Source organism: Neltuma alba, unplaced genomic scaffold, assembly GCF_004799145.2.
Source record: "Neltuma alba isolate B1F8T4 unplaced genomic scaffold, ASM479914v2 tig00013081_pilon, whole genome shotgun sequence".
Lineage (NCBI taxonomy): Eukaryota > Viridiplantae > Streptophyta > Magnoliopsida > Fabales > Fabaceae > Neltuma > Neltuma alba.
In genome coordinates, this window is record NW_021637411.1 from 471,372 (window position 1) to 489,251 (window position 17,880).

The window sequence follows — 17,880 nt, forward strand, 5'->3', positions numbered from 1 at the left end:
AAATTTGTGCAAGCGATTTCATGGAATGATCCAAGGATTGAGAAGAATTTGTATGTTTTAAAATTAAAAAAAATCTTCGCATCAATATATTTGTAAAAATAAAGTCATATTATTGAAAAGTTATTTAAAATATAACCAATCCCAAGCTTCGGACAGGCACAATGCTGAGGCCTAATTTAATTTGTACAAAAAGTAGGGCAAAGCGATGAGTAAAAATCTAAATCCTCCGTAATTCAGGTCACAAAAAAAGTAAAAATTAAAAAGACATGGTTCCTCTGTAATTTGCTTTTTTGCGAAAGAAAAGGTTCGGGCCGGCTGCGTCTAGCCCAAACATCCAAGCCGGTGAAGGCATACATGGGGTCCAATAAGATCATATTTTCATCTCATTAATCTCAGGAACTAACAGGAATTAGGTCTAGCAGAAGGAACTAGTCCCTTATAATGTAATAAACCAAAGTTCAAATCCCCATTGGGAGGGTGACCACATTTAGTGCCCAACAGTGTCTCAAATAGGATTGCCTCCAATAGGAGGATAACTATACTTTAGCAAAAAAAAAAAAACTATTAATCTCAGGACAAAACTGCAATAAGAAATAACGCAGCATTGTACCCAAAAAAAAAAGAAACGTAGCAAAAACAAACAAAATAATTGTACCCGACAAACAATATCAAAATTACCTGACACGCCAAATAAATAAATAAAAAGAAGGTACCCGACAAAATAAAGAAACGCAAGTAGACAACAAAACGAGGAAACGGTGAAACGAACCACATATCAAACTTGAATTTAATTAAATGATAAATTATTTTATCTAACTTTCAACAAACAACTTTATGCAATTCCATGTAGATTCGTAATTTTAATTCGGTTGATAAACAAAACGAATAAGCAAAGTAACAAAAATATTGATATTGATAAATAAAAAAAATATTTTTTTAATATAATATTTATAATAAATAATTAATTTAATTAATTTTTCTAATATCTCCGAACTAGTTAATACTCCTGTATTAAGAATCGAAAGTAATAGTATTTATCTATTATACTTTTCTATAACTTATTTATGAGAGCTAGATAAAAGCAATCAAATATATATAATTAACTCTTTACAACTGGTTTTAAATTAATCATTAATATTTATATTTATTTGTAATTATAATTCATATTTTTCCCCTACAGTTACATTCTAGCGGAAAAACATTCTTTTTGCTGCATGTGATGTTCACCTCCCAAGAATAGTATTAGAGGCCAACGTATTGCGGCATCGAACGCTGCACGATATAAAAGCATGAAGGAGCCACCCTGTAATTCACCTTCAGAGCCTCTTAAAACAAGAGGTCCGTCAATCTCTTCCTCTTCCTCATTGTTCGATTTCCCTCGCATTTCTTCGGCTTCTCTTCGTTCTATCTCTCTCTATGCTTTCAGTTGGCTCTTCCCGCCTCCGCCCAACCTCACCTTGAAGCCTTTCTTCTGGTCCAGCGCCACAATCACAGGCTAAGGTATGCTTGTCGATCGTAAACCCTTCCTCCTGTTTGATTCCTTTACCAGAAAAACTCAATGTTTGTTTTTCAGATCATTAATTTGTGCGACATGCTAAAATTTCCGGAATATGTTAAATAATTTATGATGTCTGAATTTGATATGTAACAAATTAATGAATGATTCAAGATGACGTGGACGAACATCTCAAAGGAAAAGATCAATTAATTAATCCGATCATGGCATTGTCTCGTAACCCTGTTTCTCTTGAAATGCTTAAAACATGCGCGCGAGCGCGCGCTCCAAATTCTTTTGGATTCTTTTATCGTTTATTTGCTCCCAGTACATTATCGGATTATATACAGAACCTGTTACGATGCTGGTCTTAACTCTCCTACGTGCCTAAAGTAACCGAGAAGTTGCTGCACCAGTTTTTGAAATCAAGTTTTATGTCGTAATGGTAATGGCAATTTAAACTAGTTTTCTTTCAACACATGGGCCGAAACGTTGCTTTTTTTCCAGTTTCCTGAAACGTAAAATCTTAACCTGTAGTGACTAAGCTCAATAATAACTTTCCAGAACACCATCTCGCTCTTTTAGCCATATTTTCCATGCACGTGTTTTTTTTTTTTTGGTGTGATGGTGTCTGAAGTAAAATATATTCTTTTTATTTTTTTTAGGGTTAATATAATTGTTGATTCTGCAAATTTGCTTTTATTTTGGCTCATTTTGATTTTGATCTTGATCCCTCAAGTTTCAAATCATATATTTTTGTTGGTGAAGGTGCCATCTAATGGTAGCCATAGTGCCAAAGTTTGATGCATGTTTGAACCCTTTTATTTTCATTCCCTATAGACAGACATTTTGTTCTTAAATCTTGTTGATTGAGACCTTTTTCCTGACCGTTAGCCGATGTAAGTGGTTAATAGTCCCTCCTTGGAAACTGCTCTCTAAAAATCAAATTTTATGCACAGTTAGAGTCAAAAGCCGTGTCTCAGTAATAGTCATTGGGAAAGTTTTGAGAAGATGATACTTGAAAGCGCACTTAACTTAAAGGGGCAGGAGTCAGAGACTGCTTTCTCTTTCAAAACTCCCAAAGGAGATGCGGAGAATGACTTCTCATGCAAGGCAATAAGCATAAGGAAGAAAGACAATTTTGATGATTTGTCGATATCAACTAGTAACTTCTCCGAGAGGAACCTCCAGTCACCTTTGCCACAGACACCCTATGCTACTCCAAGAGACAAAGCCGCAACCAAATTGCAGAAAGTTTACAAAAGTTTCAGAACAAGAAGGCAACTGGCAGACTGCGCAGTTCTTGCAGAGCAGAGATGGTTAGTATTTATCACCTTTGATTTGCCCTGTCCAATTAACATCAATATATGTGTGCATGTCGTGTGTCTCTATATATACATTATTTAAGCAAGACGCACTGTAGCTTTCTTTCTTCTTCTCCTTGATTTGAGCCTATTGTTTTAAAAATTTTATCTCCACCTAGTATTAGTAATAAAGTAATCATTAACTTTCTACATTTCCGGACATTAGAGTTTCTACTTGGAACTATCTCACAAAAATGCAATTAGTTGTCAAATTTGAAGTTGAGATTAAAACATTGTAATATCCCTCATTTTTCATTCACTTTTGTGTGTCACAGTTTGTTACAAATTCATGTAAAACACTTACAGGTGGAGGGTGTTGGATTTTGCTGAGCTAAGGCGGAGTTCCATATCATTTTTTGATCACATCGAGAAGCCAGAGACTGCTCTTTCCGGTGGTCAAGGGCAAGAACTAGAGCTGCCAAAGTAAGTTTTAAATCATGACGTGTACTTTATTAATATGTTACTGTTATCGCATGCGTTTTAAGAGCTGATGAGTCTCCTTTTATTTTTTGGCAGGTTGGAAAGGGGCTATCAAAGGATGAGAAGGCTCGTAAACTAGCTTTACAGCACTGGCTAGAAGCAGTAAGTCTCGCAGCTAAAGCGGTGCAATAAAATAATTAAAATAATAGTTTTTCTAACTACTTGCCACTCGTTCAAGAACAGATTGATCCTCGGCATCGTTATGGCCATAATCTTCAATTTTACTATGCCAGATGGCTCCGCTGCGACAGCGATCAACCTTTCTTTTATTGGTAAGCTTGCATTGGTCCCGGGAGAAGGGTAAACGATTATACTAATTAACTTCCAAAATGTAGGCTTGATATTGGACAAGGCAAGGAAATCAATCATGAAAGATGCCCAAGGTCAAAGCTTCAACAGCAGTGCATCAAATATCTGGGTCCGGTAAGTTTTCTTGTCCCGCTGACATTTCTAATTCCTTTAGCTGTTTTACTGAGAATAGCAATGTCATCTAGCCCAGCTAGAGGGAGAGGAATTGGTCATATACTATTTTGTAAGGAGGGCGGAGTTCATGAATTTAGACTAGAATCCCAGAACTTGTGGGTGGCTCAACTGTCAAGCAATATGGTAACACGATTTTTAATGTTTTTCTTGTCCAGGTGGAAAGAAAAGCTTATGAAGTAGCAATAGAGAATGGGCGACTCTTCCACAAGCAGAGTGGGAAACTTGTTGAAACTAGAGGAGATGCTAAGTGGATTTTTGTGCTCAGCACATCCAAAACTCTATATATTGGACAGAAGATTAAGGGCAAATTTCAACATTCAAGCTTCCTGGCAGGGGGAGCCACGTTGTCTGCTGGAAGATTGGTGGTGGAAGGTGGTGTCATTAAGGTATCCGGAGTAGATTGATCACCCGCATTCCTTTGCTACCTGTTTGACTGTTTGTTATACTGACATTAATCTTTCTTCACTCCAAAGGCTGTTTGGGCTCACAGCGGTCATTATCTTCCGACAGAGGAAAATTTTCAGGCATTCTTGTCATTCCTCATAGAACACGGCGTGGATCTTACAGATATAGAGGTAAAAGATGCGAGACCTTGTTTCTTTTTAAGATATCTTATGCCAAAACAAATCATGCAGGGACATATATGGCTGCTGACCGCTGGCCAAGCTATTCTGCATAGGAACTTGACTTGAGCCTTCATTAGATGTAAAGAAAAAGATAGTCCAACAACATAATGCAGGAAAACAATTTAAGGCAAGTTTCTCACTTCTTTCTATTATGTTAAACCCAGGAAAACCCTGGAGAAGATGATGAAGAAATGGCCCAAGAGGAAAAGGATCTCATCTCCCGAGGCAATTCTTCGCTGGCAGAGTTACCTCAAGACGGTGGTGATCCGGGAAGTTCTGGCACATCAGCTAAGATGACATCTGACTTGAGAAATGAGGATTCTAATAACAAGTCTAATTCTTATCCGCGCTCTTCAAGATTGTCTGGAGGACTGAGGTCAAAATTATCCGCACTCGAAATACCAAGACGAGACAATGTGTCAGACATTTTTGGGAGGCAATCATATCCGTTAAGTGTTTATTTTTTGGCTCCAGATTCGTTATCAGATGGTTATGAGACAGCAGAAGACGAGACAGCAGGAGAATCATATATTGATGAGTCAGAATTCATGGTTTCCAAATCGAACTTGTTTGTTGAACATCAAGGGAAAGGTGATCATGATACTATTCCGAGAGAAAAAATAATGAAGAGGATAGATTCCCACAAGTCCATGAAGTCGTATCAGTTGGCCCATCAATTATCTACCAAATGGACAACAGGTGCTGGCCCAAGGATTGGGTGCATGAGAGACTACCCGTCAGAACTACAGTTTCGGATTCTGGAACACCAAAACTTATCCCCAAGGACTAGATCTATTTCTCCATCTCCCAGGGTCCTTTCAAGCTCTCGTTTCTCCCAAAAACCATAGTTTATTCACTCTACCCGATCATTTTCCTCTGATTGAAAGTCAAACTGAGTGGTCCTGTGCTTCTGTTGAAATCCAGAAAACCAAACTGACGTTATTCCTCACTCCACAATGCTTCTGATGGCCGTTCTCTTGCCCACGAGGTTTTTGTGGGTCGTGTAGTGTTTACAAGAACCAGAAGAATGTTGCAAGCCCTGGTTCCAATTGGAAACAAGGCATCGTGGAAATCAATGAACTAGCAAGGTAGTTGTGCATGTTAGCCATTCCGAATATGCGATGTGTCGGCTGTAGCGACAAGTGATGTCCTCTTTAGATGATCGATTAGTCTCTGAAGGTGTTCAGTATACCAGGTTAAGGAACGCGCGTATTTTGACCATTTGTCAAGGATGAATTACTGATATGTCCAACCGGTATACTTGGGCATGCATCAGCGTAAAATCCAAGCTCAGGGTAGAATTCCCATGGTACTACGTCTTATAACAAGATGTTTGCCATACATTATATCTACCAAGAAAAAGGGGGGAAAAAATAGTTTACATGATACAACATCAAAAATTATCTACCAGTGCATGCAAGCTTCTCCACCTCATCTACAAATGAACGGCGTTCGCTAGATGAACGGAAACAAGGCATATTCAGCGTAAAAAAGATTCCAGATAAATCGATAGAACCCCGAAATTGCCTCCTGCAGCATAGAATCGGACATTTTAAGAGAGTGGAAATTACTTTACCGTACCAGCAAAAATGGTCTTCAAAACCGCAAAAAAAAAAAAAAAGAAAAAAGAGAAGAAGATGCAAAACAAAAGTGTTGGGTTGCACGCTAAGGTCTGAACCAATAAAGGTCGGGCCGAAAAGATCTTACAGGCCAGAGTAATTAACCTTCTATTGACCCAATCTTGGGCTTTATATAGACCCATAAAGGATGGGAAAACCAGAACTACCGATAATGCAAGTAAACTTCTACCCAAAAAACAAAATGCAACTAAACTCAAATTAATCCAAATCCACATAATATAATCCTTGCTTCAAAATATATGAAGTTGATTTGCATGACGTGTCAATCTACTCCTTTTGGTCCCAGATGGTGCTTGAAAATTTAAACAGGCAATAAGTTAAAATGGAACTGCAAAATTAGCAGCTTCCAATTGAGGTTTAGGATGCACGGTGAATGCACAGTTTAATATAACCCGAATGGTGCTACAAAAGATAGAGAAAAGATCCAAATTCCGAAAGTTTTACAGCTTCATTCTTGAAGTGTGTTGGAATAACATAATGAAAATATTGAAAAAGCCGCTATAAATATTTTCAAGGCAAACGAAGAAAAGCGTACCTTGGTATAATTAGCTCGTTCTAATGCCCATGTCTGAAATACAGGAAGAAAAAAACCGTTATGGCAATTAAATAATTTCAGATTTGGCATGTGCCTGAGTTATAGAAAAAGAGAGCATGAGAACACACCAGACAAGAAGCTTTCACAGACATTTAGGTTCCAATAAGCAGGCATTAGTAAGAACTACCAAAAGTCAGCACATTACTATCAATGTCATTTTCAAGAAAATTTCATCCACCTGTGCTAGTGATATCACCAGGGACTAGAAATCTAGATAGCACTAAAATATATCGCACCCCAACTTCAGCAACGCAAAGTTAAAAGCAAGTTTCTTTCTGCTAAAAGCTACATTGAAGGAAGAAGAATCTTCCTTGTTTTCCTTGTTTGTCTATGTGTCCATCTTTTCTAGAACAGTCAGTCAGCTGGTCAACAGCTATTCACACAGGATCAGAATAAAGGTGATAAGTTTTAGGCAGCACTGACAGGAAAAATTAAGTGTGTATTTACAAAAGGAAAAAAAAACTACAAACTTGAAAAGTAGAATGCCGGTCCCCTGGAACATATCTCCATTTAGTTGAAAGATTTTGACTTCAGGAAGGCGTATACAATGTTCTGGAGCAGTGTTCCTTTTACTGTATACTGGTTCATTTGGTTTGAGTGTAATGTGGGGTTTCAGCTCAAGGAACTTTGAAAGGGTTTTATATATCAAACACGCAAAGGTATCGAAGTGATCTCTTAAACCAATGCTTCTTTCTTCTGTTGTTTTCTTTTTGTCAGTTTGCCATTGTTTTAGGAGAGTTCCTCATCTTCTTGTGAGATCATTTCTCTTCTCTGTCAAGCCATACAAAGTCTCCTTTCATTAAGGCCGTGACATAGGAAAAATGATTCTTTATGAAAATTTTTCTTCCTAAACCCAATTCCATGACAAAATTCAGTTGCTTGTTATCATGTTATCATGAAAACTTTTCCTTCAAAAGTTCTATTTTGGTTGGATTGCATGAAAAAAGGGTGGGATATGATAGACAGTGGAGATTGCCAAGTGCTAGCAAATGGTTACACAACACAAGGGGGCATCTCTTCATGTATATATGAATGCAGAAGCCTTCTGTGTTTAAATGCACGTCTACTTGCATATGTAAATACATGTGGGCATGTGCACACATTTGCATGCCGGCTTATGTAGGCATGGATATGTAATCATTTGTACTCTCATGTGGATGTATATGTGTATTTGCAAGTGGATGTATATGTAAATGTGACCGTGCGCTGCCATGTGAATAAACGTGTGTGTAGGAGCATGTTTATATATGTAGGTGCAATTCGCATGTGTGCAAATGTAAAGGTGTCTATACGTGCAAATGATCAAATGCGTATGGGTAATCGCATATTTACATTAGTGTATGAACATATGGCTGTAAGCTGTCATAATAGCTAGTTAGATGAAAAACTAGAAAAGCTTTCCATGCTTTTTTCAAGAAAAATTTCCCTTCGAAAGAAGAAAATTCGGATGGCGGAAAAATTTTGGGAAGAAAATTTTCTTCTCTAGCAAAACAAAGGGAAAAATATGAAAACTTAAAGGATGAAGCACTTCCAAATAGTGAACACACGCCAAAGTCTAACAAGCTTTAAGAGTTTAACACATACATATTGAATATCCACAACATCAAATATGGTATTTGGTAACCACTTTCTCTGAACAAATATTTAACAGAGGGAAAAGAAGAAGACAAAGCAGCATATTTTGCTTGGACCATGGAACTACAAAAATAAAGGGGAAGAGTAAAATCAAGAATATAAAATAAAAAAAAAACATAAAGCATGCATGAAAATCAACCGGAACAATAATAACAGCCACAAAAGTTAAGAACCCAAAGAAGCAAACCTGAGAAATCAAGCTTGATGCAAAAAATATATGAGACGGTATCAGCAACCAGCGCCTGAAAGCCTGTAAACACGTGCCAGAATTTACATATGGTTTTGTTTTTGTGGAAGACAATATAAAGAACTTCATATAAGTGACCAGCAAATAGCATGGGTTTGTATTCACCTGTGGAAAATAAATTGCTGCCAGTATTGAAACGACATAGTTCATCAGCAAAATTCCAGAACCAAGGAAAGCAATATTTTGAACTCCTAGTTTGGTAGCAAAGGTTGAGATCTGATACCTAAAATAGTTATTACATTCAATTCATCATTAGATGAACGGTGAAATCACTAACAGAGGGTGAATATGCATTAAATACACACATGCATGCACACCTAAGTAAATCTATATAATATAGAAATTCTAACAAGTGAAGCTACTCATGAGTCAGGACCTCATTTTCCAAACCCTATGCAATGCACAAAATCCACCCCAGTTAAAAGAAAGTAGTGTCTTACAAAAAGGAAAAAAAGGGTACTGTATCTACAACTCAGCTAATCGAGATAAATAGATTATAGGTCTGCAACATTAAGCCAACTTTATCTGAAAACTTACTTGCGATCCCCTTCAACATCTGGAAGATCTTTTGTTATAGCAATTACCAGTGCAAACAATGTTACAAAGGTTGTGATGAAAACCACAGGAGAGCTGCAAGGAGAGATACATAAATAAACACACGATAAGTTGCAATAATGAAAAAAAATTCAATGAAAAGCTAATGTCATCCTGAATTTGGCATAATAGGGAAGCATAGCTTTACTTGGAAAACACAAAAGACTGACTCAACCATTTCAAGGTAGAAACTTTCATAGTTGGTGTCACGCATTAAGGGAATCTGACTTCCACAGTTACTTCTTTTAATTTGTAACCTTTTTTATTGGAACACCATAAATTCATAACAACCGTAGTCTTCAGGAAGCCCGATGTTCAACTAATATTGTTCACATTACCTAGTTAGAAATATGAAGTTACAAATGCTAAACTCTAACAAACCTCCATTGAAAGGTAAGTCCAAGAGCAGCTCTAGTAGCATAATACACACCAAAGTTAAGAAGGAAACCCCGTACCTGCACATGCTGCTTCTGTCAATCTTTGTGCAATAGTAAGAACTTATGAACAAAAAATGAATTCAACTAAAGAATTGCAACTAAGTCAACGCAGGATCCATTTTATTTTTTTAAGAAAAATCAATAAATCAACACTTAGAACATGCAAAGATTGAGGGGAAAGGAGAATAATTCTCACCGTGGCAATAATAAGAAATGCTGCCACAGGAAACCTTTTCATTCTAAAAGGAGGAACAGAATATATGGTGCCAAGAAGAAGGCCAAGAGTGTAAAGAGAAAAAATAAAAGGCCCAAAGTTCAATCCAACTATCAACAACCCCGCTGCAGCAAAAAATATCACCAACAACCATGCAGATTGAACTGAAAGATCTCCCGCGGCTATAGGTAAATAGGGTTTGTTTACCCTGAAAACAAACATAAAGTTAGCTTAGATTCATTTAGCAAGGAGGAAAGTCAGCAGGCAACATGAAAAAGTTCAAATCCAAGAAACGGAATCTCAAAATGCAAATGTCCTGGAGTTGGTGCAATAAAAAATATATTGCAACTTAGCAATAGATAAGCAATGACCAGGAAATAAAAAGATAGGAAGAGGACAAACTGTATACGTCTGCATCATACTTGTCAATACTAATGTCATAAATTTGATTGATGCCAACTATATAACCATTCCCACATATTAAGGCAAAAAGACCCGAGAATGCCTTGAGCAGAAGTGACCACTTTATCAAATTTGAATTCTCGATCAATGCTCTTGCTACCAAAGCACTGTAGGGACAAAAAGTGAAAATGAAAATAAGCATGCTTGCCATGAAGTAGCAAAAAAAATCCAAAAAACAAAAAAAAGAATTGCATCAAGGTTTGATGTTACTCACACAGAACCTAATGCTGTACCCCGTATAGTATGGGGTCGTAAAAATCTCCAACATGCATCTTTGAAAGCTGAAACTCTGTCAGCAATTGGATGGTCAGGTCCAACAGCTCCAGCTTGACTGCAGGCCTGGGAGCATTCGGTTTAACAAAAGTGATACAAAATATTCACAAGAGAACGGCGATAAAACAGACTCAAGTCACATATATCAAAATCAAAAGTTCATTAAAAAAAAAAAACCAGTTCTTTGAAACCAATACAAACATTTAGAAGCCAAGGGCAAGTCGAACAAAAATATATGCTAGGATGAACACTTATGTGCTTTATTATTTTAAATGAATATTTTAAGCGCATCCGCAATTTCCTCAAAATGAATTAAAAAAAAAAACCACAGTAAATATAAAGACACGCTTGTTGGCAGCACTCAGGATAAGTGTGTGAGTGACAATCTTAAATTCCCTAACACTATAGTCATCCCCCAATTATTATTTTTCACTTCGTTCTGATTGCCTCGTCATTGCCACCTCAATGTATCATGCGATCAGACCTGCGCCACCACTGCAAACACCATACTGCCACCGTTACCAACTTCGCCAGTTAGATTGTCATCTATGATCTTAGATATTATCATTGCAATCAGTAACTTCACTGTTGCAATGTTATAACGACAATCACCAGGCGGTCCAGGCCCATCATCAGATACAACACTCACAGTTATCGCCCTACCGCAGTGTACTAGTATTAATCTTCCACCCGTTAGGAAAGTTCTGCGCCACTGCGACAGTCAGTGTCAATGATCATCATCTTGCCATGCCGTAGGTTCTTAAGTACTTATCCTGCACCGCAACTTAACACTTGCATTTGTCGCATTACCCGCTCAACAACCAGACTTCAACTGTCAACATTATCTTCGTCGATGCACCCTTCATCGCAAGTCCATAATAGTACTACCACTGTTAGTCTGTTATTACAAGTTGCTTCCCTAAGAAACATATGTTCCAAACTATATCATTTCCTAATCAAAGCATGTCAAGACTAAATAGAGTGTCTGTACGCGAACTACTGATAAGCAAAACTGGCGGCGCCAATAATGGAAACTCAACTTGACTACATAGCGTCGTCGGCCCAATGATATTGTGTTCCTGGTCATCCTTGGCTTGGACCTCACTTTGTAACGAAATGCCTACCAAAACCCGAGTATGTGCACCAAAGCACAGATGGTTGAAACGAAATTATAGTAGGATGCAGAAAGAAATACAAACCCTGATGGAATTGGCTCTCTGTTGTCTCTTCGAAACAGGCTTAGAACAGCTTGTGCAATCGAATAGGCCAACCGAGTGCGAGATCCTGGAAAATCCTAAGAACAAATTGGAGGATATAGGTCTTGCCTGACACGGTGTTTTCATGCGATACGAAGAATTCCGCCTGGGAACTATAGCAGGAACCCGAATTGAAGTGGAGGAAGATGAAAGCTCCATGCGGAGCAGGGGATAGAAACACTCAGGTACCGAGGCAGAGCAAACGGCAAAATAGTTGTGGCGGTTAGCAACAACCACGCAAGACAAGTGCGGCCATTGAATCTTGGGTTGGGTTACTCTTTGCCCGCGCTTTAAAATATCGCTACGCAGGTAATGCACCAGGCTAGATTGTAGACTAGAGTGTGAGCTTGCGCCTCACAGGATAATGACTTTACCAGCTAATACAAACCGCCAAAAGATAAATTATATATAAATAGCGTTAAATTGATTTCATTATTTTACTTTAAAATTTTAAACTAAACTAATAAACTCAATTTAAAATAAAGTATAATTAACTGTTTTAAAAAAATAGTAACTATATCTAAAAAGATAAATATATAATATTATGAAGTTAGGAACTAAAATTTTAAGTAGTTAACATTAGGGAGATTGAATTGTGATGATTTAAATTTGGAGATTGAGTTGCAACTTTATCAAAAATATAAAGATTGAGTCATGCTGAGTGAAAATTTAGAACATGAAATGTAACCAAGTTAAAAATATAAGACAAAAAGATTAGTTTTTTTTTTTCAAAATGTTATAACCCAATTGAAATTTAAAATCGTATCCAAATACTACTACCAATTAAAATTCTAAGTCAAACTTAAAAAATAAACTTTGCATGATTTGAGACTTAATTGTAAAATATGAAATATTAATTCTAAGTCAAGAACTAGAAACTATAAACTATTAGCATTGTTTACTCCAAAAATTCCAATTTCTATAGAAAAAAATCCCATAATTAATCAGTTAACCAAATAATAGATATTAGTTCTATTTAAACTCAAAATAAAATATATAAAAAACATACTTTATTATTTTCTATTTTTCCTAAAAAATTTATGAATTTCTGCTCACTTTCTAAATTACAAGTCAACTCTTTGCAATAAATATTTTATTTTCTCCTAAAGAAACATAAATTTCCGGGCTAAATCCAAAAGGGGATCGGCCCATTAAAAAAATGGAACGCTACCCTCGGCATGAGGGCAAAATCGTAATTTGAAAAAACTGGTCCTTATAAATACCCAGTAGGGTTTCTTGGCACTAGTTTTGTATCCGGGTGAGATCAGTGTTGCGCCGCTCGCATCTTTGTGCATCTAGCCCCCTTCGCCTTTAGTTGGACCAGGTGTGTTACGAGTCCTGTTACTAATGTTTTTGTGAAATTTTATTTGCAACTCTAATCTTAATGTGATTGTTCATCAGGCCCTTCCAATGTCTGGTTTTTGAACCTTGCATGTGCTGTCTCTCTCTGATTATACTATTAAATCTCTTGAAAGTTTGTGGGTCGTTCTCTGTGGAAAGCGATTTCTGTTTGAGTGGCATCATTTTTTTCTACGTTGGATATGCGAATGTGCTCGCTTTCGGTTAGGGTTACGCGGGTGTCGGTGAAATTAAGTAAATAAAAAGGAAAATCTTCTAACCCTGGAGGCACATAATAAAATAAATTGAATGCTTGAATGAATTATGGCATGTTTTATTGAGTTGTGGATATCTGAGATGTACTTGATATTTCAGAGTCAACTAACAGTGTCAATAAAAGGGAGGAAGATTCTTTGCTAAACAGATGTTTGCCATGGATCATGTCTACTTTTCTGTTGTGTAGATTGTCTTTTTTATAATAAATATTTACTGAGGTTTTGTATCGTAAAATGGATGTTCAATTGCTGGTGGTTGTTTGCTTTAATGTTTAGACGTTAAGACTGATTTCTTCTATTATAGTTTAATGAGCTTCCATGTTTATGTCAAGTCCCAACGTACTGCTGACATCAGTTCAGTCCTCTTGTAAGGACTCCTGTCGGTTCTCACATTAACTGTTAATTAGGGGGAACCATAGGTGTTTTTGTTGGAAATTAGTTTTGTTCTCCTGTTCTTTGGATGTCTTAGTCAGCTGTCGAATGTGTTATTCTGAATTTTGATGTTAGAAGAGCCTTGATTTAATAGTTTTGGTTTGTGACATGTCCTTACACTTTCATATTTTCACACGTCTAATGTGTCGGGCAGGATGGAGTCTCAAGTGAAGCATGCCGTGGTTGTTAAAGTTATGGGTCGCACTGGTTCCAGAGGGCAGGTTACTCAGGTCAGAGTCAAGTTTTTGGATGATCACAACCGGTACATCATGAGGAATGTGAAAGGACCAGTGAGAGAAGGAGACATTCTCACCCTACTTGAATCTGAAAGAGAAGCAAGGAGGTTGCGCTAGAGAGGGTTCTTACCTGTGGTGTTTTCGTGCTTTGGATATTACAATGAATGTTTTTTTTTTTTTTGTGGTAGTGGACACTGATCATTGTAGTTTCTGCTGTCGTAATATGTGTTTCCTATGATGACTGAAGTTTTGATACCCTGTCTTTGAGCTTTAATATTGAAATGAAACACTCAAGTTTTGCTTAGTTTGTTGATTGATTTATAGGGCATTTCTCTGCTATCTTGAAACGATAAGGTTCGGTCGAGGGTGAAGTACTTTCACTGTGCTATTAAAGCAGAATTTAACCGGAGTGTTTATCTTGCTCTGTGGCTTGATCCCTAAACTTGGTTTTTGGTCTCTCATCATCGGGCTTCGTGGCGTGGTTGGTGGTCAGTCTTTCATACCCTGGTTGACAACTTTGGGAGCTTGAAATTAGTTTGATATCTCTGTATGGTGAAAATCATCTGCGGATGGAAAGTCTGTGGGAACACCAAGAAATGCCAACGGAAGAGGCGCTAAATTACACCTCGGAACATAAGTAAAAACCTAAGAATCTAATCGAATTGCGTCGAAGAATGAAATTGATCCGTAACCACACTAGCTTCATTTGGTCTTTTTTTTTTTAAATTAAAAAGGACATCAAAATAGTTTTTTAATATAATGAAGTTGGTATAATTTTTTGTTTGACGGATAAATATAATATGGTACGTATTATATTAATACGCAAGGGTGTTGGCTTTATTTATTAATAATGATAGTTTTGTTTCATTTTATTGGTTAATTTAAGGTGGAAAAAGTAAATACATGATCGATATTATTTTTACTAATTTTATAATTACAATTAATCCTTATAACGCAATAGTTGTGAAGTCCCTCCCTGTTTTTTCCACCATTTGAGAGCTCAGCCACTCAATCCTGAGTCTAAGCATTGAATGCTTGCAAAACAAAGTTATTATAAATAATAGACTATAAAGGAGATATTATAATTAGGAGCTGAGGCTAGCTGTGGTGGGTGAGTCTCCCATCGGGGATTTCTGTATACACTGAGGCTCGAACTCGAGACCTCGCTTAAACGATACTAAGCTGCTTACCACTTGGATCAATCCCGTTGGTAGTTACTACTACCTTCGGTCCTTATTATAAGACCCCGTTTGAATTTTTATTTTGTCCTAATTATAAGACCCCAATCCATTTTGTCTATCATATTTATGCATTTTTTTCCAAGATAATCCTTCTAATAATGATAGTTCTAGCCAATATACTTAATTAGCAAGGATATTTTAGGAATAACAACACTTATTTATTACAACTAACTAACTTAACTTACTTCCTTAATCTCCTCAAATAAGTCAACTGGGTCTTATAATTAAGACCGGAGGTAGTATTATTTTTTTAACTATAATTATAAAGTTATTTTCATTTTTTTTAATCATTTGAAGAAAAAAGAACTTGCGATTCCATTTCTTCCCTCGACTCTCGCCAGTGGGCACTGGGCAGTGCCTACTTCTAAAATACAACCTTGCTCGCTTCGAAGGTTACAGTGATGGAGCAACCTGGACTAAACCCTAACTCTGTTCACAAACTCTGCGAGTCCTCTTCCCCCTCGGTCGACGACGACGATGACCCACCAGTTTTGAGCTCGCAAGCCCTCGCCGCCCTCAAAGAATTTCTCGCCGAGCAGAACCACTCTGGCGCCGACTCTGATGTGGCAACTGGAGGAGACTCGGAGGTTGAATTGGTGTCCGAGGATTGGAGGATGAGCCAGTTCTGGTACAGTACAGATACCGCAAAGACGTTAGCTGAGGAGGTCATTACTCTCTGCCAAGGCACCGACCATTCTCGAGTTGCTTGCATCGCTTGCCCCACTCTTTATGCCTATCTTAAGGTAATTCTCTGTCTATAATATTAGCAGGAAGTGGCTTTAAATCTGACTTGCAAGTTGGACACTCTACAGTTTTACTATTACAATACAAGCGCTAGTTTCATTTTTAACGATATTAAATTATAATGAAAAGTAGTTCACTGTCCAATGAACAATGTGTTGATTCAAAAAAATTTTCCTTTATGTTCAGAAAATGCATCCAAATGTTTCTCTGCAACTTCTTGAGTATGACAAACGTTTTGAGCAATATGGCGGTGATTACACATATTATGATTACAACAAACCTGAAGAGTTACCTTCGGGATTGAAGAATGTCTTTAAAGTTGTAGTAGCGGATCCTCCTTACTTGGTGAGAATTTTCAGCCGAAAGTTTATTTACAGTAAATTGCTCCGCCTCTTAACCTTTTATTGCTATTATTTTTAGGCGCCCGTCAACTCTATTAAAAACAGGAAATGATTCAACAGTCGGGGGATTCATTGGTCGTTTGTATTTTTTAAAATTTTAAATTCTGAACTTCTTCTAGGTCTGCTTTTGCAATAGTTATGAATGCGTTAGACTGGATTGTAGTTATGATTCCCTGGAATTTCGATCATTATTCCTTAAATATAATTGCGAAGCTGATATGCAAGTATTGGAGGTTTCGGAATTACTAATCAGTGCTATTTCTTTTTTGATTGAGGCCGTTGTCTTACATCATAGAAAATTTTGTTTTTGCTCAGCACATGATCTCATGGGCTAGACAGACCGACAAAACAGGGTCTCTGTCATGTTCTAGCTCTGTCCATTGAATTGAGCTGCGTATACTGTACAAACTTACCTTTCCATTAGCTGATGCATCTAAAGCTGTGATATTTCTTGAAACTCTGCTGCGTGTCATTGTGAGCCATGTGAAGCTTTTGCGTATCCCTTCTTAATTACTGTTGTAGATGCGCCTTCGTTAAATGATTGAAATTTATTGTTATGCTTGTGAATAATTTTGTGTTGGTAGAGCAAAGAGTGCTTGGAGAAAGTTGCTCAAACGATTTCCTTCCTCAAACAACCGGGAGAGTCATATTTGCTTCTACTCACTGGTAAAAATGAAAATTCTCCTTTCCGCTATCTAATGTTTGATTGTGGACTGAATCACTGCGCTGAATGATTATGTAATGGTAAAAGTATTTGCATAATGAGACCTGTCAATATATTTACACTACAAAATGGGTCTTATATTTAGAACAAGAGAAGCATTATTTTTACTGAAACAATATTTGGGCCTTTGAAATTGCTGTATTCCATTTGATTGTAGGTGAAGTGCAGAGAGAAAGGGCGGCCGAGGTCCTGGGTTTGTATCCTTGTGGTTTTAGACCTCAGCACTCCAGCAAACTTGGAAATGAGTTTCGGCTGTTCACAAACTATGAGCCGGGGACGAGACTAGGCGGGTGGGAAAAATAGATACCTTCTCTTTATTGGTTTTGAACCTAAACAATTTAGGTGTGTTTAAACTCGATTGCAGCTTTGGTGGTGGAGTGATTGGACTATCTTGTCTGCCACTTAACTGCCACTTCGTGGCGACTTCTGCTGCCTCTGATTCCATGTCTCAATGATAAAACACAGTACAAAAATTTTGTGGTTTTATTAATTTTTTGGGTTGAGGCCCAACGAGATATATTTTACTTGTTCGTTTGAGTTTCTATCCGCAGTTCCCTGATGATTATGAATTATTTTTATATTATTTTATTAGCTGATAGTTGATTTATTAGAAGTAATTTTTTAGGTTCGATTTAGATTATGCTTCTTTAGGATTCAGTTTATGTTAATGTAAATAAAATATTATCCT

The 17,880-nt window shown here is 37.1% G+C and overlaps 4 protein-coding genes across 5 annotated transcripts; 3 read left to right on the forward strand and 1 right to left on the reverse strand.

Annotated features, from left to right (window-relative positions):
* Positions 1 to 2,506: 2,506 nt before the first annotated feature.
* LOC114734261 (IQ domain-containing protein IQM6) lies at positions 2,507 to 5,504 on the forward strand. Its single transcript, XM_028921851.1, is given in 9 exon segments — positions 2,507 to 2,814; positions 3,166 to 3,245; positions 3,248 to 3,282; positions 3,376 to 3,441; positions 3,523 to 3,611; positions 3,675 to 3,762; positions 3,978 to 4,208; positions 4,296 to 4,397; positions 4,613 to 5,504. Coding segments are annotated over 9 exon segments (1,683 nt in total). The 3' UTR covers positions 5,297 to 5,504.
* Positions 5,505 to 5,726: 222 nt separating this feature from the next.
* Positions 5,727 to 12,069, reverse strand: LOC114734170 (homogentisate solanesyltransferase, chloroplastic). 2 transcript variants are annotated; one of them, XM_028921721.1, is made up of 11 exons: positions 11,745 to 12,069; positions 10,487 to 10,611; positions 10,233 to 10,379; positions 9,793 to 10,018; positions 9,541 to 9,614; positions 9,103 to 9,195; positions 8,671 to 8,788; positions 8,506 to 8,568; positions 6,752 to 6,806; positions 6,624 to 6,656; positions 5,727 to 5,978 (listed from the first exon to the last, which is right to left on the reverse strand). In XM_028921721.1, the coding sequence occupies exons 1-10, from the start codon at positions 11,958 to 11,960 to the stop codon at positions 6,634 to 6,636; spliced, it is 1,140 nt and encodes a 379-aa protein (XP_028777554.1). In that variant the 5' UTR covers positions 11,961 to 12,069; the 3' UTR covers positions 5,727 to 5,978; positions 6,624 to 6,633. The 2 variants fall into 2 exon arrangements, with proteins under 2 accessions (XP_028777554.1, XP_028777553.1); XM_028921720.1 differs by lacking the exon at positions 6,752 to 6,806 and having other exon boundaries at positions 11,745 to 12,063.
* A 975-nt stretch (positions 12,070 to 13,044) lies between these two features.
* Positions 13,045 to 14,386, forward strand: LOC114734172 (40S ribosomal protein S28-1). The gene is made up of 2 exons (XM_028921724.1): positions 13,045 to 13,125; positions 14,001 to 14,386. Exon 2 carries the CDS (start codon positions 14,002 to 14,004, stop codon positions 14,197 to 14,199), a length of 198 nt encoding a protein of 65 aa, XP_028777557.1. The 5' UTR covers positions 13,045 to 13,125; position 14,001; the 3' UTR covers positions 14,200 to 14,386.
* Positions 14,387 to 15,724: 1,338 nt separating this feature from the next.
* Positions 15,725 to 17,790, forward strand: LOC114734191 (EEF1A lysine methyltransferase 1-like). Its single transcript, XM_028921741.1, has 4 exons — positions 15,725 to 16,066; positions 16,254 to 16,412; positions 17,053 to 17,134; positions 17,350 to 17,790. Exons 1-4 carry the CDS (start codon positions 15,725 to 15,727, stop codon positions 17,493 to 17,495), a joined length of 729 nt encoding a protein of 242 aa, XP_028777574.1. The 3' UTR covers positions 17,496 to 17,790.
* The last annotated feature ends 90 nt before the right edge of the window (positions 17,791 to 17,880 follow it).